The sequence below is a fragment of the Gopherus evgoodei genome, chromosome 5 (assembly GCF_007399415.2).
Source record: "Gopherus evgoodei ecotype Sinaloan lineage chromosome 5, rGopEvg1_v1.p, whole genome shotgun sequence".
NCBI lineage: Eukaryota > Metazoa > Chordata > Testudines > Testudinidae > Gopherus > Gopherus evgoodei.
This window is the reverse complement of record NC_044326.1, coordinates 144645922-144671600: the sequence shown is the minus strand read 5'-3', so window position 1 is coordinate 144671600 and position 25679 is coordinate 144645922. Positions and strand designations below refer to the sequence as shown.

The window sequence follows — 25679 nt, the reverse complement described above, 5'->3', positions numbered from 1 at the left end:
GTGGCTCTTTTTTAGTTCTTTTACTGTGTTTCTTCATTTGGGGTATACATTGAAGTTGGGCCTCTATTATGGTGTCTTTAAAAAGGGCCCATGCAACTTGCAGGGATTTCACTTTAGTCACTGTACCTTTTAACTTTTGTTTAACTAACCCCCTCATTTTTGTATAGTCCCCTTTTTTGAAATTAAATGCCACAGTATTGGGCTGTTGAGGTGTTCTTCCCCCCACAGAGATGTTGAATGCTATTGTATTATGGTCACCATTTCCAAGTGGTCCTGCTATAATTACCTCTTGGACCAGCTCCTGTGCTCCACTCAGGATTAAATCTAGAGTTGCCTCTCCTCTTGGGGGTTCCCGTACCAGCTGCTCCATGAAGCAGTCATTTAAAGTATGGAGAAATTTTATCTCTGCATTTCGTCCTGAAGTGAAATATGGGGATAATTGAAATCCCCCATTCTTATTGGGTTCTTAATTTTGATAGCCTCTCTGATTTCCCTTAGCATTTCATCATCACTATTACTGTCCTGGTCAGGTGGTCGATAATAGATCCCTAATGTTATATTTTTATTAGAGCATGAAATTTCTATCCATAGCGATTCTATGGATCATGTGGATTCGCTTAAGATTTTTACTTCATTTGAATCTACATTTTCTTTCACATATGGTGCCACTCCCCCCGCCCGCACGACCTATTCTGCCCTTCCGATATATTTTGTACCCCGGAATGATTGTGTCCCATTGATTGCTCTCAGTCCACCAGGTTTCTGTGATGCCTATTATATCAATATCCTCCTTTATCACAAGGCACTCTAGTTCACCCATCTTATTATTTAGACTTCTAGCATTTGTGTACAAGCACTTTAAAAACTTGTCCCTGTTTATTTGTCTGCCCTTTTCTGATGTGCCAGATTCTTTTTTATGTGACTGTTTATCATCTGATCCTGCCCTTACATTATCATCTTCCGCCCTCTGTTCCTGACTATAACCTGGAGATTCTCTATCATCAGACTCTCCCCTAAGAGAAGTCTCTGTCCGATCCACATGCTCCTCTGCAGCAGTCAGCTTTCCCCCATCTCCTAGTTTTAAAACTGCTCTACAACCTTTTTAATGTTTAGTGCCAGCAGTTTGGTTCCACTTTGGTTTAGGTGGAGCCCATCTCTCCTGCATAGGCTCCCCCCATCCCAAAAGTTTCCCCAGTTCCTAATGAACCTAAACCCCTCCTCCCTACACCATCGTCTCATCCACGCATTGAGACTCTGAAGCTCTGCCTGCCCTAGCTGGCTCTGCGCATGGAACTGGGAGCATTTCTGTGAATGCCACCATAGAGGTCCTGGATTTCAGTCTCTTCCCTAGCAGCCTAAATTTGGCTTCCAGGACATCTCTCCTACCCTTCCCTATATCATTGGTACCTACATGTACCACGGCCACGGGCTCCTCCCCAGCACTACACATAAGTCTGTCCAGATGCCTTCAGAGATTCACAACCTTCGCACCAGGCAGGCAAGTCACCAAACTGTTCTCCCAGTCATCACAAACCCAGCTATCTACGTTTCTAATGATCGAACCTCCCATTACTAACACCTGCCTTTTCCTGGAAACTGGAGTTCCCTCCCCCGGAGAGGTAACCTCAGTGCGAGAGGCAGCCCCAGCACCATCTGGAAGGAGGGTCCCAACTATGGGAGGTTTCCCTCTGCTCTCGTTGACTGCTCTGCTTCCCTAGGCCTTTCATCCTCCTCAACAGCGCAGGGGCTGTGTGAGCGGAGGTGGGACAATTCTACAGTGTCCTGGAAAGCCTCATCAACATACTTCTCTGCCTCTCTTAACTCCTCCAGTTCCGCCACCCTGGCCTCCAAAGTCCGTACGTGGTCTCTGAGGGCCAGGAGCTCCTTGCACCGACTGCACACATACGCCACCCGCCCACAGGGCAGGTAATCATACATGCTACACTCAGTGCAATAAACTGGATAGCCCCCACTCTGCTGCTGGGCTTCTGCCTGCACTGTCTCCTAGTTAATAGAAGGGTGGTTTAAAGAAAGGGGTTTTGGAAAATGGTTTGGATTATAGGTTTTAAGTGGACTACAGGGGAACAGGTAGGACTGACAAGGTACTCCCCCTCCCTTCCCAACTCCCTTGCAAAACTCTCTGTTAGCAGCCCCTGTTCGCCAGCTCCCTGGTCGCTTGTGCCCGGCTTTATAAAGCCCTGGCCTGAGTTAATGCCCCACCTACCGATTAAGATGACGCTCTGTTCAGCGCACTTATGACATCTGTTTTCCACTTGTTTTACATAATGCTTTATGGCAGCTCAGCTGCCGGAGCAAAATACTTTAATTCTTTATTATTTGAGTCCCATATCAGATATTCCATCATCTTGCCTGGGATGGACGTCAGGCTGATGGCTTATAATTACCCACATAAACCCCACCCTCCCCTTTTCCAAGACTTATTGAAAATCAACTCTGACAGCACAGTGAGTTCCTAAGCCTGATCTTTTAATACTCTTGATGCAAGTTAGCTTGACTTGCTGATTTTAAAAAAATCTCACTTTAGTAGCTGCTGTTTAACATCCCCCAGAAATTCTTCAGGAATGGAAAAATTTCATCAGCATCATCTGCTATGACCACAATATTCAGCTATTTCCCAAATACAAAACAGAAATATTTATTGAAGACTTCAGCTTTTTCTGCATTATTTTTTATCATTCTACCATTTCCATCTAATAATGGAGCATGATCATTTTTAGAATTCCTTTTGTTCTTAATATTCTTTAAAAATCCCTTCCTAACTCCTCTTTCATCCTTAACTCTGCTGGCCATAGAGTTCTCCTGGAGTTTCTGTCCTTCCCGTTTCATTTTTCTATAGCTTGTAGCTGGTGATTTCTTTGTATAACTATCAATCTTCATGTTTTGAATTTGACAGATGGGTTGATGGATTGATTTTATATAGCTGCCATCAATCAATTTTGTTTAAACCAGTGTGTGTTCTTGTTCACAATCACATTTTTGGACATTTACTAATGTGTTCTTAAACAATGTCCAATTCTCATTCACATTTTTCTATTTCAATTCTTCTGCTCAGCTGATTTGGCTCAAATTATTTTCAGCTTCATGTAACTGACTCCTGAAAAGCCCCAAGTGTGCATCTAGATTGCCGGGCTGGACTGCTGCAGGGAGTGAGCGGGGCTGGCGAGTGAGGGCAGCGCGGGGAGCGGCGGCTTCAGCAGCGGTTACTGCGCATGCCCCGCCCCGCCCCGCCCCGCCTACTGGCTGCTGCAGGGAGCGGGCGGGGCTGGGGAGTGAGGGCAGCGGGAGCGGCTTCAGCAGCGGTTACTGCGCATGCCCCGCTCCGACCAGTGGCTGCTGCAGGGACCGGGCGAGGCTGGGAAGTGGGGAGTGAGGGCAGCGGCTTCAGCAGCGGTTACTGCGCATGCCCCGCCCCGACTAGCCGCTCCCGGGGAGCTCCCAGCTTCGGGGCTCCCTCTGTCGGCTGCGCGGAGCCGGGGCTGGACTTCCCGGGCCACAGGCCCCCGCCCCCATTGGGAGCCGAGCCGAGCCGAGCCAGCAGGTGAGGGGCCCGGGGGAAGGGCCGGGAAGTGACTCTGCCCCCACGGCCGCGCCCCAGCTCCGCTCCCGGGGGCTGCGAGTCCCAGAGCTGCTGCCCCCCCCCGGCCGGGCCAGAGCCCGAGTCTCCCCGCCCGAGGGCAGGAGGGAGCCGGGGGCAGAGACCGCAGGAGCAATGGGGGGGGCTCCCGGCTCCCAGCCCCCCCGGGCAGTGCCTGGCCTGGGGAGAAGGGGGGGCAGGGAGAGGATCAGCCAGGTCCTGCCTCTGGCTGGTGCCCGCGCCGCTGGGGGGGCGCGCAGCCCTGGGGACAGGTCAGGGGGTCCCGGAAAGAGGCATCTTTGATTCTGCTCTTTGGCTGCACAAGTTTATCCTTTTCAGTTGCTTACAAAGTGCTGAAATGACTAGATGGACCTTGGGTCTGAGCGAGTCTGGCAGCACCTTTGTTCATCTTCAGGCTAGAAAGTCTCTCCAGAATGAATAAGTGTTATCAACTTTTGAACTAATTCGGTAGCAGAAGGATTTAGGCTGGTAACTTTATACTTGAGACAGCGAGAATTCCTAGGTCAGACGTGCTTATCTCTCAGCTCTAGTTAAAAATGACATAAGAACATAAGATTGGCCATATTGGGTCAGACCAAAGGTCCATCTAACCCAGTATCCTGTCTACCGACAGTGGCCAATGCCAGGTGCCCCAGAGGGAGTGAACCTAACAGGTAACGATCAAGTGATCTCTCTCCTGCCATCCATCTCCATCCTCTGACAAACAGAGGCTAGGGACACCATTCCTTACCCAGCCTGGCTAATAGCCTTAATGGACTTAAGCTCCATGAATTTATCCAGTTCTCTTTTAAATCCTGTTATAGTCCTAGCCTACACAACCTCCTCAGGTAAGGAGTTCTACAAGTTAATTGTGCACTGTGTGAAAAGAACTTGTTTTTAAATGTTTTAAACCTGCTGCCCATTAATTTCATTTGGTGGCCCCTAGTTCTTATATTATGGGAACAAGTAAATAACTTTTCCTTATTCACTTTCACCACATCACTCATGATTTTATAAACCTCTATCATACCTCCCTAAGTCTCCTCTTTTCCATGCTGACAAGTCCTAGCCTCTTTAATCTCTCCTCAGATGGGACCCGTTCCAAACCCCTAATAATTTCAGTTGCCCTTCTGTGATGTGTGTGTTTCCTGAGGGTTGAATAACTCTCCATTCTGCACACACACTGATTTCTTCTTTCATTTGCTAAGTTTTGTTTATTAACTTAGGATCTGATTTTGCCAACACTTCCACACGTGCTTGTCTTTAGCCATCTGAGCGGTCTCATTGACTATTAAATCACTGTTTCTGGTCAGGTTTAAAAATGTCTCACGGATTTATTCCTGGTGGCAGGGGCAGAGTCTGTGCTATAATCAAATGACCAAGGCCTGGAACTTTAATTACGGGACCCTAAAAGTACATTTCCAAATCCATATTCAGGCAGTGGAATAAGTGGCCTGGTGTCAATAGCTCTGGACACTCAGAACCAAGCCCCACTGTTGCAGGCTCAGCGTTTTTGAAACTCAGGCCACTTAGAGGTAACTGAGGTACCTACCTTGATGTTGCTCATTTGTTTGCTTGACCCCAAGTAGAAGTTCCAATGTCCAGACCTGACGTGATCTCCTGGCTGGAGTGAAGAGAGGAGCTGTGGGGCCCCAGTCTCCAGAGAGAGGAGGAAAGAGAGATACTGAGATGTAAGAAATTGGCAAAAGTGGCTCTGAAACTGTGTTTTACACCCTCATGGCATATGCCACTCCTGAGTTTTCACCAGTCCCGTGTGCCCATGTAGAAACAAACACTCTCCTCCATATTCAGATGGGAATAAGGTGGCAGAATTGTTCCCTTCTTTCTCTCCTTGAGGAAAGGATTTGGGGGCAGTTGTTCAGTTTGTTTCTTCTTTCCCATTCCCCTTTGTGATGTCCCCTTTTTTCTGCATCTCAGTGGGTGACTCCAAACTGGATTCTCTCTCTGTCCCAGCAGGTGATGGGACGGTGAGTGAGACTGAGGAGGAGAACCCTCAGCTAGAAGTCCAGAGCAGAACCACACAGGACAGTTTGGGAAGATTCAAGGTGAATATTTCCCAGTGACTGGGGATGGGAAAAACTTGTAAGACCCAGTCCCGGCCACAGGGGCAACAGGGAAAAGATCCAGGGCAGAGACAGGATGAATCAGCTCACTGGAGCAGAGGGGTTGGAAAAATCAAAGAAACTGCTCAGCTCACAGTCCCCACTGGAGAGACACCCAATATGTTTGGTGACTCTGGGAAAAGCTTACGTAAGAGTTCAGCCCATATTACTCAGCAGACAATCCACATGGGGAAAAAACCCTATAGATGTGCAGAGTGTGGGAAAAGCTTCTCTCAGAGTACTACTCTCATTAACCATCAGAGAATCCACACAGGAGAAACACCCTATACATGTTTGATCTGTGGGAAAAGCTTCCGATACAGCTCAGTCCTTGCTACACATCAGAGAAAACACACTGGAGAGAAACCTTATAAATGTCCTGAGTGTCAAAAAACATTCAGTGGCAGTGGAAACTTTAACAGGCATCAGAAGATGCACACAGGAGAGAAGCCCTTCAAATGCATTGAGTGCGGGAAAAGCTTCAGGGAGGGCTACCACCTTGTTTCACATCAGAGAATGCACACGGGAGAGAGACCCTATGGGTGCCCTGACTGTGGGAAACAATTCTCTGACACTGCTGGGGTCATTATCCATCAGAGAATCCACACAGGAGAGAAGCCCTATATGTGCCCCAAGTGTGGGATCAGCTTTGTTCAGCCCTCACAACTTGTTAGACACCAGAGAATCCACACTGGAGAAAAGCCCTATAAATGCCTGACCTGTGGGAAAAACTTCAGTGATAAATCACTTTTAAATCAACACCAGAGAATCCACACGGGAGAAAAACCCTATACATGTACGACCTGTGGGAAAAGCTTCAGATACAGTTCAGCTTTTGCTACACATCAGAGAAAACACACTGGAGAGAAACCTTATAAATGCCCTGAGTGTGGGAAAAGCTTCAGTAGCATCACAACCTTTAATGGTCATCGGAAGATACACACAGGAGAGAAGCCCTTCAAATGCTGTGATTGTGGGAAAAGCTTCAGGAGGCGCCCAGACCTTAATGTACATCAGAGAACACACACAGGAGAGAAACCCTATAAATGCCTGACCTGTGGGAAAACATACCGATGTAGCTCACACCTTTCTAAGCATCAAAGAAGCCACACAGGCAAGAAATCCTTGAAGTGCCCTGACTAGGGAAGGGACAAATGAATAACATTTCTGCCAATTCCTGTGAATCTCAGAGTGTCAGGCCAGGCTGGAGTGGCTGTGTAATGGGGATTATGCAATGGTTCTAAGGCAGAGAATAAAACCACATTCTGGGGACAGAGCTGTGTAGAACAAGAGGCTGGGATAAGGTTCCCACATTGGGATGAGATTGGTTTATGATTTTTCAAGAAGCTTTGAACAGCTTCTGATCAATGCCTACATTTAAGTTAATTCCCCACAATTTGTCAATTCAGGCCATAGTCAAGGAGCATGTTGGATTCCTCGTTGACACTAAGCTGTCACATAGTAGCATCTGCAAGTAATGTTCTCTATCATCTCCCCTTGGCTAGGAGATGCTGTTCCCTGCAGGCAGACAAAAATCCTGCCTCAGTTACTTACAGCTTTGTCATCCCTCAGCAGGGCTGCAGCAATGTGATCTGCCTGGCCATGAAACCATCAGTGCCAAGGGAGCTTCAGCTAGTACAGAACGCTGCAGTGCATCTTCTCTGCAACGCAAACTCCTGTGAGCATACGCCTGTCCTCCACTCCCTACATGGCCTGTCCCAGAATATCAAATTATGTTCAAGATCTTGGTCCTTATCTTCAAGGTGCTCCATGGCCTGGGCCCGGGTTATTTAAAACCATTCCTAAAGCTCTGTGAAGAAGACCATAGACAGCAACTTTGCAACTCTGGCACATTGAAACTGGCCACAATAAGGGTAAAGTTTATTTGGGCAGAGACAAAACTGCCTTGGTGGCCAGACTGAGACATTGGAATGAACTCTCCCAGGAGCTAAAGACCATTACCAACCTGACCACCTTCTGCTCCAGATGTAAGCCACATTTTTTAAACTTTGCCTTCTGTAGTATAAATACATATCAACACATATACTTGTTGCCACAAACAAAAGCTGCCGTAATAGATCTCTTCCCTGCACGCACTTGTCCCCCAGGAAATGATGAGAGAACAAACATGTGACAGAAGATTGCTTACAGCACCATTGAAAGGTGCTCACATACTGTGGGGATGCGCCTGGTGTAAGCATCCACACAGAATAGAATTCTGCTGCCGTGCAGCTCCAGTTTGATTTTCTTATTCTTTGCAATTTAGCGTCACAGACTCATCGAGGATTAGGGTTGAAGAGACCTCAGGAGGTGTCTAGTCCAAGTTCCAGTGTCCCTCTATTTTTTGCCACTCGTGTACGAAATGAATCTTATGTGACACCAACATGAAGGTGGTGTGTGACAGATCACCTCCATATTGGGGCACATGTCAAAATTAGTGGGGTGGAGCTGAGGGGTTTGTTCGGTATGTGGGAGGGGGTTCCAGGCTAGGGCAGAGGGTTGGGGTGTGGTGGTGAGGGCTCTGGGGTGTGGCTGAGGATGAGGGATTCAGAGGACAGGATGGGGCTCTTGGCTGGGGCAGAGGGTTGGGGTGGGGGGTGGGGGGGAAATGAGGGTGTTGACTGATGATAAAAAATAATAAATACACCAACCACATTAGATTTACCAGAAACTATAAGCTGTTCAGCCCCCGTTTCAGAATGTGTTAAATTGTCTTGCTTTCAGACCCTATCTGTATAGAAATTCCATTAAAGCACACATGTATAAATTTTCAATTCATTTACATTTTATATAGGATCAAAGAGACTGTTGTATTGGGACCACATGGCCTTTACCTCTCACTTTCCCAACTCTCCTCTGTCCCTTGCAATCTGTCTTTCACCTACTCCTTCTGCTCGGGTTGCTTTCAACAAAAGGCAAGAGTAATTTTCTCTTCTTAATTCGGTTGCCTTGAGTGTTGTCACTTTCTCCTTTGCCTTGTGTTTTCAAGCAACAGGTCTTGATTTTGTTTTGGTGTTTCTCCTACCTGCCCAGATTTTCATCAGCACCCTTTGGAAGCTCCTCTGTTTAGGGTGGCTAAAAATCACAACTAAAAATTTTATTTAAATTATGACATTTAAATATGGTTTGGGTTTTTTTTTAATTTAAATCAAATTTCTTATTTACATATTGCTAGTTCTTCTCTTCCATTTTATGGTCTTACATTGTCAAAGTGATGTTTTCTACTTGTTTTGGTTTTTTTAGTTTCCTAAATGGTGTTAATCTCTTCCCAACCTCCTGCCCTGAGCCCCCTTCCGCATTCCAAACCCCTCATCCCCAGCTCTACCCCAGAGCCCGCACCCCCAGTCGGCACCCTCACCACCTTCTGCACCCACTCCCTTGCCTCAACCTGCAGCCCCCTCCTGCACTCTGAATTCTGCATTTTTCGCCACACCCTGGAGCCTAGGGGGCCCACAAAATCTAATAGCTCTGGACCCCCAGAAATGCTAATCTGGCCCTGGGTGGAGACAGGCTGTGCCGGGACTCAGGCCAGAGGACTCCGCCAAGCCGTCTCCCCACCAGCAGCATGGTGCTCCAGGGGAAGGGGCCTCTCTCTCCCTACCAGGCTCTGGCAACAAGGAGCTCTGGGGGAAGGGGCCTCTCTCTCCCTACCAGGCTCTGGCAACAAGGAGCTCTGGGGGAAGGGGTCTCTCTCCCCCCACTGACAGCAGCAAGCTCCGGGGCTGGGAGAGAGGCCTGCAGCTGCCTTTCATACCCCAACTGGCTCCGCTCCCACCTACCTCTCTCCTCTCCAGGCCCTTTATAGCTGCTGCGCAACCGCGCAGCTGAGAGGGAACTTAGACTCCAATCCCCTGCTTGAAGCAGGACCAACCCCAATGAAATCATCCCAGCCAGGGCTTTGTTGAGCAGGGCCTTAAAAACCTCTAAGGATGGAGATTCCACCACCTCCCTAGGGAACCCATTCCAGTGCTTCACCATCCTGCTAGTGAAATAGTGTTTCCTAATATCCAACCTAGGCCTCCCCAGTGCAACTTGAGACCATTACTCCTTATTCTGTCATCTGCTGCCACTAAAAACAGCTGAGCTCCATCCTCTTCAGGTAGTTGAAGGCTGCTGTCAAATCCTCCCTCATTCTTCTCCTGTGCAGACTAAATAAGCCCAGATCCCTCAATCTCTCCTCATAAATCATGTGCCCCAGCCCCTTAATCATTTTTGTTGCCCTCTGTTGGACTCTCTCCAATTTGTCCACATCCCTTCTGTAGTGTAGGGACCAAAACTGGATGCAATATTCCAGGTGTGCCCTCACCAGTGCCAAATAGAGGAGAATAATCGGTTCCCTTGATCTGCTGGCAGTGCTCCTACTAATGAAGCCCAATATGTTGTTAGCTTTCTTGGCAACAAGGGCACACTGCTGACTCCTATCCAGCTTCTTGTCCCCTGTAATCCCCAGGTCCCTTTCTGCAGAACTGCTGCTTAGCCAGTCGGTCCCCAGCCTGTAGCGGTACATGGGATTCTTCCGTCGTAAGTACAGGACTCTGCACTTGTCCTTGTTGACCCTCATCAGTTTTCTCTTGGCTCAATCCTCCAATTTGTCTAGGTCACTTTGGACCCTATCCCTATCTTCCAGTACAGCGATAGGGTTCAACTTTTCATTTATACTTGATAGTACGTTATTTAATGGATACATTCAGGAGAAATAATGGTCTCCATGAGGTTTGAAATGCAATGTCCTGACATTGGCCTTAGGATGACGATTTATTTGCAACTTTCCTGCTGTGCAGGAGGAGGAATAACATGGGTCTGAGTTTCTCAAATTCATTCATCTGCAAAGGAGAAGAATGTGAGAATGGGCCTTCATGGGGTGAGATGGGACCTTTAGGAAAGTCTCTTGAAGTGTTTCATTTAAATTAGAGTCTAGCAGGGCTCTGCTGTTTATTCCCCATAGTTGCCATGAATTCATAGATCTAGAAGGTTTAGCTTATTGGTTCTGAACCCACGGCCCATGGGCCACTTGCAGCCCAATCAGCATGCAGCTGTGGCTCATGTGACATCCTCAGGGGCATTCAGGTGGTACATATCTTGGGTGGATGCAGCCCACATAACACAGAGAGCGCTGCATTGCGACCCACAGCAGTAAATAGCTTGAGAACCACTGGTTTAGCTAGATGACCGAGTTGCTGAAGCAGTGTTCCCTCTAATTTTTTTATATCCATATGCAGAATGAATTTTGTTATGTGCACCAATAAGGAGGTGATATGTGATAGCAGTGGGGCCAAGGTGTTCAGAGTATGGGAGGGGGCTCAGGGCTGGGGCAGAATGTTGGGGGTGAGGGTTCCAGCAGGGGCTGCGGGCTCTGGGTGGAGGTCGGGGCTAAGGGGTTTGGGCTGCAGGAGGAGCCTCAGGACCGGGGCAGAGGGTTGGGGTGTGAGGAGTGAGGGCTCCTGTTGGGGGTGCAGGCTCTGGGGTGGGTCCAGGGATGAGGGGGTACAGGCTGCAGCATAAGAACATAAGAACGGCAGTACCGGGTCAGACCAAAGGTCCATCTAGCCCAGTGGCCAATGCCAGGTGCCCCAGAGGGAGTGAACCTAACAGGCAATGATCAAGTGATCTCTCTCCTGCCATCCATCTCCATCCTCTGATAAACAGAGGCTAGGGACACCATTCCTTACCCATAACCCTCTCTCTGTGCAGCAGCCCAGGGCCAAGGGAGAGGTGCCTCTCCCCAGCTGTGGCTGCTCTGGGATCAGGGCTAGAGAAGTGGCAATCTACTGAATGTGTTAATCCTATTTGTATGCACGCATTTCTTTGTCTGAAGTTAGAAATATGAGGTATATATTTGTTTTACTAATGTAGTCATACTAAGTGAGGACCATTAATGGTATTTCAGGAACTGGATGGCTCCATTTAACTAGAACTAGTTGTGAATGGTTTTGTTTTCCTGTAAGTCTTCCTGCGGATGTGTGAGCTAGCCCATAAAGTATGGAGCCTGGGGTCTCACAGGGACATGTGACCATGTCACCTGATACTGGAATCCATCTTAAACCAAGTACTTTCCCATAAGGAACTGGGAGGGTCAAGCTGAAGTAAAGGACGCCTGCCTTTTGCCAAATCTATAGAAGGGGATGAAACAGGACAGAAACTGTGGCCAGTCATGAGGAAGGCCCTGCTTACCATCCAGGATGTCTGCTGGAACTAACATACAGTAAACGGGGAAGGATTGGGCCCGGGCTAGAAATGTGTCTAGTCTGTGAAAAAAGCTTATTGGAACATCTGAGGGTGAGATATTACATGTAACTAGTTTCTTAGTGTATTAAGGTTAGCCTTGCGTGTGTGTTTTATTTTGCTTAGCAACTTACTTTTTTCTGTCTGTTATCTCTTCTAATCACTTAAATCCTACCTTTTATACTTAATAAAATCACTTTTGTTTATTAATAAACCCAGTGTAATTGTTACCTGGGGGCAAACAGTTTGTGCATATCTCTCTACAACGGGGAAGAGGGCGAATAATATGAACCCACACTGCATGCCACTTTATAGAGTGTGAGACAAATTCATCTGGGATTCAGACTCCCAGAAAGGCTGTGCACTGGGTGCTAGGGCAAGTCCCTTTTAACTGAGCTGCCCCAGGGCTGAGTGAATCTCTGTGTCTGTGTTCTGCAGAGGGTGTGGCCCTGTCTCAGGGTCTGTGCTGGAGGAGGCCTGCAGGGCCTGGCTCAGCAGACAGAGGCAAGGGGTGCCCATTCTGGGGGAAGGGTTAGGCTCAGTGGTATCTCAGCACATCAAGTGACAGTCCCAAGGGGGGCTCTACAAGTGAATCCACCACACTCCCCTTCCCCTCCCCCCACCACCCCAGATTGTCCCAGCCCTGCCATTCGTCTTTATGTGGGCCCAATGGAAGATGAATGTGGCCAGCCAATGGGAGCTGGAAGTTGCCAGACTCTTCCAGGGTGGGAGGGGAAGGGACGGGACTGGGAACTAAAACTGCAGAGCAGAGAGACCAGTAAGTCTTAGGGGGTCCCAATCCAGTCTCCCATCACACCCCCACCCAGCTCCCAGGGGACCCTTCCCTGTGCCCCCAGCTCACACCCACCCAACTCCCAGGGCCCACCCTGTGCCTCTAGGTCCCATCCCACCCAACTCCCAGGAGGCCCTTCTCTATGCCCCAGAGCCTGGGGGACTCCTCCCTACGCGCAGAGCTCCCACCCACTTCCATGTCCACACGGCTCCCAGGAACCCCCCTTCCTCTACCCCACAGGTCCAAGCCTCCCAGTTCTCAGCCCCCTGCTGCCATTCTCCCCAGTTTTCAGAGTCCCCCTCCTGCATGCCACACTCTGACCCTACAGGTCCCCATGCTCCCCAGCTCTCAGGGGCTCCCCCTTTTTCTTACTCAGCCCAAAGGGACGTGCTAGTGCAGGGAGTTGGGGATATTTTGGGAGCCAACCGTCCACCATCACCACCCACCCTTGCTACCTCCAGTGTGCTGGAGCATTTTAACCTCTTTCCCCCCAATAACCCCCTGCTCTGGGCCTGGAGAGGGGCACTTGGACACTGGAGATGCTCAGTATGGGGGTGAGAGAAATCTGTCCTGGAGCCTGCATGTCTCTGCCCGCCTCCTGGTATCCCCACACCAGTGTGATTCTATCTAGACACCTCTGGTTCCCTCCCCCCTTTCTGGGTCTCTCAGGTCACCATGCGCCCCTGTCACCATGGCCCTCTGGTGCCCTCCTGTCACTGCACTTCCCCTTGGGCTGCCGACCCTCTGGGGCTCTGGCAGAGGAGCTGGATGCCGTGCTGAGTGGGAGAGGTTAGCAGGTGCAGGAGAGGCACGACTCTGCCCCATAGCCCTCTCACCCTGTCAGAGTGCAGTGGACCTCCTACTACCTCGTCTTGCTGTCCTGCTCAGCGTCCAGATGAAGGTCCCTGTGGCACTGGCTGGGGGAGTCAAAGTGACTGCTGTGGGGTTTCCTATGGTGCCCATCACCATGGCATCCAGACATGGGTCACTGCAGGGCAAGGCTGGCCCTCCAGGTGGGTGATGTGGTCAGGGGAGTGCTGTGGTTAAGAAGCAAAAAGCAGGGTGAGCCTGGAGTGCCAGGTCATGGAAGGGAGTTTGGGGCAATGAGTGGGGGAAGCATAGGCTGGGGGGGGAAGGTGGGGAGGAGCCTTGGAAGGCATCTGCTGCTGGCGGTGCCATAATACAGGTTTGCTCAGGGTGTTGTTTTCCCTAAGGATAGCCCTTCATGTGGCCATCGCCAGCCGGGAGCTCCTCATATCTGACAGGCACAGTGGGTAGCTAACCAGTGTAGTGCAGCTGGATCAATCGTTGGGGACTCGTGTGCTGCTATAGAGGGGGTGCTGCTGGGCTGGGGTATGAAGCTTGGCCATGCACAGGAAGTTATTGGTGGCTTTGCATGGTTGAGGTTCTTGAGTGGAATTGCTGGGACTCGTGCCTAATCATTGTCCCCCGCACCAGGTCTTACAGCTTACCAAAGGCCTGAGCTATTCTTTCATGGTGCAGCAAGGCTTGGTGGATCACCCTGGCAAGGTCCCCAGTATTCAAGTGGAGTGATCTGGCCAGGTCAGTGGTGACAGGAGCTTCTGCTTTCTTTTCTCCAATTAAAATGGGAACCTTTGTTCCCAAGGCGAGTATGAACACGCGGGTGTTTGTGGTTCCTCCTGTGGTTCTGAGGGACCCACCTTACCCGCTGCTTCTCTGATGTAGGAACCTTTCACTGGAGAGGAGAGAGCAGCCATTGGACTATATGTTGGGTAGCTGCAGATTGACAGCTCTGTGCCAGGTGCTTTGGGGAGATCCGTGCTGCTGGGTGGGTGGTGGACGGGGAGAGATTTTCTGGAACGTGTGGAACTGGCAGGGAAGATGCTACAGTGTAACACCCCAAATAGTAAAGGAAATAGGGGCATGATGGTGCGGGGATCCTAGCAAGGTGGAAGGGTGTGAAACAAAGGTGCTGAAAGCAAAGATATGACTGAAAGATGTTGCAGTTTTGATTTTATTAAGAATTGCTCCAGGGAATGTTTCACATTGGTGGGAATATTCCAGAGTGGTTTTATAAGTAGAGTTGGGCTTTATAAAAATAAAGTAGCTCCAATTGATCAAAACAAGTTACCCAATAACATGGTGCAAAGGTAGGAGCAATGGAGTGGAGGCTGAGCATAGCCCCAGTGCTCAGTGCACCTCTGTGTGTGCTGCTGGGTTCCAACACTCGTGAAAGTTGGGTGCTCGGAGCTGGTCACAGAGGAACCATCAGCTCACCCTTTGCTTTTCCTGGGGGTGGAATAGCAGGGGCAAAGCCCTGCTACTTGGGAGGGGGTGGTGTCAATGGAGATTGCACAATCCTGTGTTCTCCCCTGGGTGCAGGATATGGCTCGATTGGGTGGCTAGTCATGATTTTAGCAATGAAATGTTCTCCCGCACAGCTGTTTGCATCTGTACCAGATGTACCACTCACTTTCCCGGGCCAGGCGCTCCCTTTCCTTCCCTTTCTGTTCACTTATGGGACTTTCAGATTGCTTCCGGAAACCTCTTCTCCACACTTCTGCCTTATAGGGCCCTCGGCTGGAAGGAAACCAAAGTTTCAACAGCCACGTCTTTTCTCATCTTCTTTCCATTTCCTTGAAGATTTGCCAGGCATTCAGTGGCTTATAAGGCCTCTCTGTGCATGGACCGTGCATTGCAGGTGCTAGGGGAACTCAAAGATATCAGAAATCATTCTTGTGCCAACACTCATTTCCAAGACAGCCATGTTAACAGATTGCTTCCGTTTTGTTGTGTATTTGATTGTCATGGTTTTTGTTCCTATGGCAACTGAGTTAGATTATTAGGGGATAGCCCAGCCAGCTTCTGTGTCTGTAAATAAACGGTAGCTTTGTTAGCTGTCTGCTGTCTGGCCTCAAGTGATTTCTTCCTAAACCGGCTGCCCACAAGGATATAACAAGTGGCAATGATAGATGGGATTCCGGTGCTGCTCCAGTAACAGAAGGAAGTAGAAGTCAAGGTAGAGAACAAACAAACAGAAAAACTGCTTGTTTGCACTGACTGTGAAAGTGAAACTAAAAATCATGGCTACTCTGACCGGGCCACTGGAACCTTTTGAGGAGACTATAGTGCAATAATGGCCTGTGTATACTGAGCGTTCTGAGCTTTTTGTTATTGCAAATGACATTACAGAAGCAAAGAAGGTGCCAATATTCTTAAGTGTTGTAGGGGCTAAAACCTACTCCCTGCTGCACAGCTTACTACACCCTGTTAAGCCAGAGACCAAATCTTACAGTGACATTGTGGAAATCCTGGGGTCCCATTTTTCCCCAAAACCACTAGTAATTGCTGAAAGATACAGGTTCCACAAAAGAGACCAGAAAGGAGATGAAACAGTTGTACAATTTGTAGCAATTTAAAAAAATCTAGCAGAACACTGTGAATTTAAAGAGATGTTAAATGATGCCCTGCGTGACAGGTTAGTGTGTGGCCTCTACAGTGAAGCTATACGGAAGCGCCTGCTGACAGAGGCTCAGCTTACCTTACAGAAGGCTGTTGATATTGCTGTCTCCATGGAACTGGTTACAAGGGAGGCGCAATCCAGTATTGCATCCCCTAGGGTGCAAAAAGTGTCACAAGAACCAACCCACAAAACTGGGGGGAGTCAGGAATGTTACCGCTGTGGTAAGCCAGGTCACCAGGCCTCAGAATACTGGTGTAAGGACCTGGTGTGTTAACACTGTGGTAAAAAGGGATACATTGAGTGTGCCTGTAAACAAAAGAAAAAGAGGCCTGTGGTCTGGCCGACAAAAAGAGGAACCCTGCATACCCTAGAGCAGACCCAGGATGATCAAGGTGATACCTCATCGCAAGAGGAAGTGCCACTGCATGTTTTGTCTTTGGCAGTGGGCTCACATGAATACTGGGTAACCCCGTTGTTGGACGGCAAACCTATACGCATGGAACTGGACACCGGTGCAGCCATCTCTCTGTTCTCCGATAATGTGTATAAAGAAAAGCTAATGCATCTTCCACTTAAGGCAACAAAAACTGTTCTGAAGACGTATATGGGAGAAGCTGTGTCCATGTTGGGCACTATTGATGTTAATGTGGAGCTCAATGGACAGGCTGCTAAATTGCCGCTGTTTGTGGTGAGAGGTAACTACCCAGACTTAATGGGTAGGTCTTGGCTTGGGAAGATTCACCTGAACTGGGCAGAAGTGCACCGAGTGACTAAAGAAGAAACCGGTCTGACCACTATACTAAGGAAGAGGATCTGGGAAGTATGAAGGGAATCACTGTGACATTGAACATTAAACCTGACAGTCCACCAAAATATCTGAAAGTCAGAACTGTGCCATATGCCATCAGGCCGAAAGTTGAAGCAGACCTGGAGCACCTGGTCACAAATGGAGTCCTAATACCAGTTACCCATAGCCCATGGGCAACTCCTATCATTCCAATAGTGAAGAAAGATGGCTCTTTCCGGATTTGTGGTGATTTTAAAGTCACTGTCAACCCAGTGTTATGTGCAGAGCAATACCCGCTTCCCCGCATTGATGACCTCTTCGCAGACCTGGCTGGGGGACACAAGTTCAGTAAGATTGATCTGAGTCAAGCATATTTACAGATGCACGTCGATGAAAAGTCCCAAGAGCTGTTGACTATTGTGACTCATAAGGGGCTTTATCGATACTGTCGCCTACCCTTCGGAATAACATCTGCTCCTGTCCTGTTCCAGAGGGCTATGGACCAGATCTTATGTGGCTTGCCAGGAGTCCAGTGCTATCTGGACAACATCCTGGTCACTGAAGGAATGAAGAGGATCACTTAAAGAATTTAGAGGCTACCCGACAAAGACTGGAAGAGTATGGCCTACGAGTTTGCAAAGACAAGTGTGAATTCTTCCAGCCCTCTGTTGAATATTTGGGACACATCATTGATGCTGCAGGTCTCCATGAGGCCGCTGCAAAAGTTAAGGCTATTGTGGAGGCTCCCCCATCTTGAAATATAAGCCAGCTGTGCTTGTTTCTAGGACTACTGAACTATTATGGAAAGTTCATCTCACAGTTAGCCACACTGCTAAAACCACTTCACGAGCTCCTTGGGCTGAACAAGGCCTGGAAGTGGACTGAAGCCTGTGATGTTGCATTTAACAAAGCTAAGGATGCATTGCTAAATTCTGAAGTTCTAACTCACTTTGATCCATCCTTACCCCCTACAATTGGCCTGCAATGCCTCCCCTTATGGAGTGGGAGCAGTCATGTCACACATTATGCCTTCAGGAGAAGAGAGACCTATTGCTTTTGCTTCACGCACTCTAAGCAAAGCAGAAACTAACTACGCCCAAATAGAACATGAGGCATTAGGAATTGTTTTTGGAATTCGGAAGTTTTATCAGTACCTGTTTGAGTGAAAGTTTACTCTTCTCACAGACCATCGACCTCTGATGTCAATTTTTGGACCCTACACAGGCATTCCCCCGTTAGCTGCTAGTCATATGCAACATTGGGCATTGTTACTTTCAGCACACACATATGAAATCAAATATCAGAAATCCACTCTGCACGGCAATGTAGATGGCCTCTCAAGGTTGCCTTTGCCGGTCAAACATCAAGATAGTGCCCAAAAGGAAATCTTCTATTTCAAACAGGTAGAGAATACACTCATCACTGCTACTCAGATAAAGAAGGCAACTCACGTTGACCCAGTATTGTCCCAAGTTATGGACCTGGTGATGCATGGAAAATCTCAACAAACCTCTCCGGTCTCACCCGACCTTGTTACCTACATGTCCAGGAGGACGGAGTTATCGGTCCAATCTGGTTGTTTGTTGTGGGGGAGACATGTCATTATTCCACCGCCACTGAGATCACAGATGTTAGAACAGCTACATTCCGGTCACAGTGGAATAGAGCGCATGAAGGAAATTGCACAAAGCTATTTTTGGTGGCCTGGATTGGACAGTGCTATTGAAGAGAAGGCAAAAGCTTGTATGTCATGTCAGAGCGTGAGGAATGCACCCCAGTGGGCACCCCTACACCCATGGGACTGACCTGAAAACCCACTGGCCCCCTTGAAGGAAACATGTTCTTGGTGGCAGTAGATGCCCATTCTAAATGGCCAGAAGTCTCTATAATGCAGTCCACTACTGCAGAGAGTACTATCCAAAAACTACAGGGACTCTTTAGTCGTTTCAGTCTGCCAGAACAACTTGTGAGCGACAACGGACCGCAGTTCGTCTCTCAGGAGTTTCAAAATTTTATGAAGGCAAATAGGATACACCACATCACTTTAGCACCATATCATCCATCCACCAATGGATTAGCTGAAAGATTTGTGCAGACAATGAAAAACGCTTTGAAATCAGCAAGGGGACAACACTCCATTCAAAAGCGTCTGGATACCTTCTTACTTTCCTACAGAAACACACCTCATGCTACGACCAAGGCATCCCCGGCCTTTCTAATGATGGGACGACAGCTGCGCACTTGCTTTGATCTGCTGAAACCTTCTGAACCTTGACAAATTGTGCAACATCAGCAGCAATATTAAGTCATCAGATGGGCACCCAGAGCAAGAGACCAAACCTTTAGCTCGGGACACCCAGTTCTGGCTCGGAATTATACTTCTGGAGCTAAATGGGTCCCTGCCACTATCATCACTCAAACAGGGCCTGTTTCCTACACAGTCCGGACTGCAGAGAATCTTACCTGGCGGCGACATGTAGCTCAGCTGTTGCCAGGTCATGCCAGTCCTCAGGACACATCTGCAGTTGAGTGGTCTGACTTCACCTCTTCCGGTGAGACACCGAATCACGAATCACCTGTTCCTGACCGTTCTCCTCCATTACTGCCGGCGGTTGAGATACCCCTTTGCCCAACATGAGCTGATAACACCTGCTCACCTGTTCGTGCTGCAGACCCTGAGCCCGTAATACTTTTGGGTGCAACAGCACCAGAAGTTCATCGTAATCCACCTAGAGACAGAAGGCCTCCTCATCGACTGGATTTTTAGCGAGGGCGAACCCACGGTTATGGGGCAAAATAATCCCCAGGGTTTAGCCGGGAATGGAGGCAGTCTACCCTCCTTTTCTAGTCTATTGTGTGTTTTATTTAGGGGATGTTCTTATTAGGGGGGAAGGAATAGGCTGTGTATTTGGTTGTCATGGTTTTTGTTCCTGTGGCAACTGAGTTAGATTACACTGCTCTACAGCCAAAATGCTTCTGAAATAAATGTAGTCCAACTTTACTAATTCTGGGTCACTGAGAACGAAAATGATGCTTAAAATTGTTGATTGGCTCTAGTTTTCAAGATATGCTACTGGGTCAGTATATACGACCCTTGACTTGGGAATGGCGGAGGATAAGTGAGTTATAAAGGGAAGGGATCTCAATTTAAACCAGAAATGACTAAAATACATCTTTGACTGGATCTATGAATAAATCTATGCCTGGGTTTGGACACTACTTGCTTTTTAGGCAAAACAATGAATGATGCAATCTGAAGCTGGTATTGCATCATACATGATATGAATTGCATCATGTTATTCCTAGAAGTCATGGATGACGCAATCATAACGAAGCTTACATCACTCTGCTGAACAAATTGCCCTATATCAGCTCTAGAAATCATACAGTGTCATGCTCTCTTATTTGTCAGTGTTTGATTTTGCAAAGGGACACATTTCTATTTAACCAAGGTGAGCAGAGATGCCTCGTACTTGTGTGAACAGTGCAGATAACTTCTGCTATGTTTGTGGTGAAGTGACTTTTGCATCCCAAAAGCGCAGTATAACCACTATGGTTAATAAAGCCTCTCACCTTTCTTTTGGCTGCAAAATTGGAGATCAGGACAAGAGATGGGCCCCATACATATACTGCAACACTTGTGCAACAAATCTTCGCCAGTGGTTGAACAGGAAAAGGAAATCTATGCCTTTTGCAGTGCCAATGATTTGGAGAGAGCCAACAGATCATACCAGCAATTGTTACTTCTGCATAGTGCCTCCAGTTGGGAAAGGTGTGTCAAAGAAGAAAAAGTGGACTGTGCATTATCCAAACATTCCATCAGCTATACGCCCAGTACCCCACGGAGAAGGACTGCCGGTTCCTGATGCACCAGAATCATTCTCACTTGAGTCAGACGAGGAAGAGGAAGAGGAGGAAATTTCTGGTCCTGAACCATCAATGTCACAGGACCCACATTTTCTCCCATCCTCCTCCTCTGAACCACACCTCATAACACAAGGTGAACTGAATGACCTTGCCAGGGATTTGGAACTACCCAAGAGTAAGGCAGAGCTGTTGGGCTCCAGACTACAGCAGTGGAATCTCCTGGCAGGTTATCAGGGCAAATGGAGCCCATCAATGCTTGCAGACTATTGCTGGACAGTGACAAGAGATGCTCCATTTAATGAATACAAGAGACAAGCCAAGAAGCGCCAAGTAGACACTGAATAGGACTAAGCTTTGTACATAGTTTCATAATCAATTTTATTTATATAACCCTTTTGCTGATTTTTAAAGTGTTACATAAACAGGACAGGTGAAATATTATCATGTAAAGGAACCATAAACACATGAAAAGACAGGTTTACAATTTATGATTAAAACTCTACTATCTACACAATATACATAGACATAAAATGTAAAAACTTAAATATCTTAGAAACAGTAGCCAATCAGTTGTTTTAATTGTCATATTTGAATTCAGCACATCAAAATACATAATAAATATCACATTTTATCTCTGAAGCAGACGACTTCTCAAAAATTGTAGACCGGTGTTATTAGGATGTAGCCCAGCCAGTTAGGGGAGCTCTGTGTCTGTAAATAAATGGTAGTTTTGTTAGCTGTCTGCTGTCTTGCCTCAAGTGATTTCTTCCTAAACTGGCTGCCCCCAAGGATATAACACGTTTCACTTTTTAAATGCCACTTCCATGTGCTTTTGTAGACTGGGCTGCTCTTAGAGATGGTAAGACATTTTCCACCTTACTTCACTCTTGAATAGGATGCCTGTACAACTGCTGGGTGTGTGGTGGGGTGGGGGGAGCAAGGAATAGGTTAATATTTGCAGGTACACTTCTGCAGCCTCCTCTTATGTTGGAGGATTTTACCTTGAGGTGTGTTCCAGAGAGGCAGAGAAGGGTCTTGTTCAAAAAAGGCAATGGGTAAATCAGCGAGATCTGTAGTGAAGATGGTGCCCCCACAGCTGGTGCAGGAGTAGGGGGAAAACACCCCCTATCCTGCCAGCCCTTACAGTGTGCATCATGCTAAAACAGAGTACTGTCCGTCCCTTAGAGAAGAGGATTTAACACCTGAATGTTACCACAAACAGCACTGCAAAATTAATAGACTTTTGCAATATTTAGTCTAAACCCAAGAGGTTAACAATGTAGCCACAAGTGCCTTATCTCTATGCATCATGGAATGACTCTGTGCCTCCTTTGGGCTATGTACCTCCCATTATAGTGATGGCTTGAAGCTGTGAAGGGAGATAAAGGCGCAGGGCTCAGATCATGCTGGAAGCCAAAGGACGTCCTCTGTTGCTTTTCCTCTTTCCCTATCTGCTGTTACAATAAACGTGCCAGCTAGGCCAGGTGTTGTATGTTTAACCTGCAAGGTGCTGCCGTCTTGCCCAGCGGAAGGAGGTCTGTTGTTCATGGGAGGTGGCAGATCTATGTCCAACCCCCTGCTTTGCCAAGCTGATCCAGCTAATTCCTCCATTCAGTACAGCTACACTGAACACAGTTAATGGCAGCTGGAGGCCCTGCAGATGCATGTGGAATTCAAATCTGTGGCACCCACCACACTAAGGATGGCACTGTCTCTTAGCTCCTCTGTGTGTCTGCGTATTGCAGCATCACTGTCATGGCCCCCAGTGGCTATTGCCAGCCCCTGGCACCACAGCTAAGGGAAATTTAATTCATGACATCACGAGGGCCAGGAGATGGTCAAGGTAAAGGGCAGCCCCTGCTCTGTGAGAATTTGCTATCTGAAGTCCAGGAGATGGGGAAGGGGGATGGGATGTAGCAAATTCTGACAGTGTAGCAGAAAAGAATAGGTGGGTGTCTGTATCCGCTACTGGCAGCAAATTGTGCAAGAGAACAGTCTTGGGACACGTTTCGTAGAAGCCCATCCCTAGTGCTGCTCAGCAGATCAGACATTGAACTTCCTGGGTCAGACGCCACCACTCCTGCTACCTTTCTTGCCGTGGTTTTCGAGCTAGTTACCGTTGTGGGACGCATGCAGTATTACCTATATGGCTCTGGGAATGTCACATGGGTCGCAGTCATGTGCAGACTGGGCCACAAGCAGCTCTTGGGCTGCAGGTTGAGAACCTCTGCTTTAATGTGAGCCAGGAACCTGGGCTGAGCCGCTGCTGCTCTCCAGTGGGGTGTGTGCGGGGAGTGCCCTTCCCTAGTGCCCCTCTGTGCCCAGCCTGAGGGACTTTCTCCAGGCGGGGGCTGGAACCCCCCCAGGCTCTTACCCTTCCTGGACAGGTGAGTGACTGCAGCTCCCGGTTTTGAATCGGGTGTGTAGTGATCCCAGGGTATCTGCAGAGTGACAGGGTGAAGGAGAGAGGATGGGAGAGGGCTGGACACTGGGTTGGAGTTATGGGAGAGCCAGGAAGTAAAGTTATTATTTATATTATATATACATTATTAATATATAAATTAATATATAAATTAGATTAAATGCCAATAGCCAATGTTCCATACTGGGGAAACCGGACTGATTGATTGATTCTTTATGTAAATATGCTTATATGGATATGGCTTAACTGAGATGTACTTCATGCAAGAGAGCGCATGGAAAATATGACTGGAAAGGTTGTGATTTATTGAATGTGAATATCCAGTCGGTGTGCCTGTATCATTTCTGTAGCTGAAGTCAGGAATATTGACCATGTGTCTGTATTTCAAATGTACTACTTTGGGTGTCACCCACAACTACTCCTTCAGGTACAGCAGTGACAAGCCAGACAGGCTGATGGCCCATTAGCAAAGACAAAGGACTGTGAAAGGGGTTAGTCGTGTGGACACTCCAGACAGCTTGCGAGTAATGGCTACCACAGCCCTGCAGAGACCTGGGTCTGAGACACCTGGCACTGGGTTTCCCTCCCTTTCGACTGCCAGTGTTTTTCCACGGGATGACAAAGGGTTCCCACCATACACAAGAGCGATATAAGGCAGGAGAGTGACGGCATCATGGTTCTCCTCTGCCTTCCCACCCAAAGAGACACTCAAAAGCACCCGGAAGCAAGAACTGAACTGGAGGGAGAAGGGTTGAGCTCAAGCTGGAAGGGCGTCTAGCCTGTGAGTAATAATACCTGAAGTCTCATGCTGCAAATGATGACTCTGGCTTTCAAGACTTTCTGTAATCTGCCTGTGACAATATTTAGGGGGAAAATTTACTATTTGTAACCAGTTTCTTTAGTGAATCAAACTTAGTTTGCATGTTTTGTTTTATTTGCTTCGTCGTCTGCTCTGTTCTGTTTGTTATCTCTTTAACAGCCAAAATCTGCCTTTTATAGCTAATAACATGTGTTTTGTTTATTATTAACCCCAGTTTATGTAATTTATAATGGGAGGGAGAAATTGTGCATATCTCTCTTCACATTGAGGAAGAAGGCAACATTTTATGTGCTTGTGCTGTACAGATATTTCTATACAGTGCGAGACAGCATTGTTTTGGGTTTAGCCCCCAGAAGCGGTGTGCACGGGAGTGCTGGGTGAGTCCTCGCACAAAGAACTGACTTCAGTGCGTGCTGCAAGAGGCCAGAGAGCCTAATTCAGCAAAACAGAGACGGGGATCCAGGCTGGTGGAGCAGTGAAACCCCAGTACATCCAGTGGCAGCCTGGACGGGGTGTTGGGGGGGTGTCCACCCTGTCACCAACTGATTATAAGCACATGTTTTAAAAACCCACGAGATAGCAAAATAATTGTATTTTTTGAGATCAATGCAAAGGACTAATGAAATCTTTAATTTAAAAAAATCTTTATTAATTTTGCAGAACAAGCAGAACTAACCTTGTCAGAAAGAAGAATGAAAATAATAGAAGAGTAAAGCCCGCGCTACAAAAGAGAAAGAAAACCAGAACTTACTACCATATCATTACCATTCGTAGCACAGAGTACAGTGTTAACATACATATGCTACCCCGATGGAATTCTGGGCCAAACAAAATGAAAATTCAGTGCACAATATTGTAAAATTCTGCATATTTCATTTGTCAAAGCAACACAATAGAATCACACCATTTTCAGTTATTTTGGTAAATTATTTCAAAATAGCTGTCAACAATACAGGATGTGATGAACTGGGGTTTTGTGCACCTTGTGATGTTGCATGTGAGTCTTGCTGTCCTATACTAACACTGGGTGTACCTCAGTTTCCCTGGGTACTGCACCAGTGCCTAGATGGTGATAGGAACTGGGTGTGTGACTTTTACTGAGGCTCTGGGACAGGTCAGGCTGCCCGTCTGCCTACACATAAACAATGACCGATGCCCTTTGTAACCTGAGTCCCAGGAGAGGGTTGCAACCAGGTCACTCTTTGCCCAGGAAGCAGACAAATAGTGGGGAACGAGCAACAGGCAGGTCGGAGGCCCAGTAGCTGGAGGCTGGTCAGTCTGCATTGGGGACTGGTGGGATCCAGGGCATCTGGCCTGGGAATTCCCTGAGATGCATTAGGCTAAAGCAGAGGTTGGCAACCTTTCAGCAGTGGTGTGCCAAGTCTTCATTTATACACTCTAATTTAAGGCTTCGCGTGCCGGTCATACATTTTAACGTTTTTAGGTCTCTCTATAAGTCTATAATATATAACCAAACTACTATTATATGTAAAGTAAACAAGGTTTTCAAAATGTTTCAGAAGCTTTATTTAAAATTAAATTAAAATTCAGATCTTATCAGTTTAATGTGATCCTTGCCCTTGCTTTTCCTTGCTGAGTTTTCCA

At 47.7% G+C, this 25679-nt stretch overlaps 1 protein-coding gene across 8 annotated transcripts; it reads left to right on the top strand.

The window, feature by feature from the left end:
- The first annotated feature begins 1913 nt into the window (after window positions 1-1913).
- On the top strand, window positions 1914-25493 carry LOC115652951 (zinc finger protein 239-like). 8 transcript variants are annotated; one of them, XR_004000788.1, is made up of 5 exons: window positions 3365-3559; window positions 5185-5303; window positions 5570-5661; window positions 23682-24035; window positions 24735-25493. XR_004000788.1 is itself a non-coding variant. In XM_030565610.1 (3 exons), exon 3 carries the CDS (start codon window positions 5686-5688, stop codon window positions 6859-6861), a length of 1176 nt encoding a protein of 391 aa, XP_030421470.1. In that variant the 5' UTR covers window positions 3361-3559; window positions 5185-5286; window positions 5570-5685; the 3' UTR covers window positions 6862-8216. The 8 variants fall into 8 exon arrangements, 4 of the variants coding, with proteins under 4 accessions (XP_030421471.1, XP_030421470.1, XP_030421468.1 ...); XR_004000790.1 differs by lacking the exons at window positions 23682-24035; window positions 24735-25493 and adding an exon at window positions 10145-10179 and having other exon boundaries at window positions 3377-3559; XR_004000789.1 differs by lacking the exon at window positions 23682-24035 and having other exon boundaries at window positions 3379-3559.
- Window positions 25494-25679: the final 186 nt, after the last annotated feature.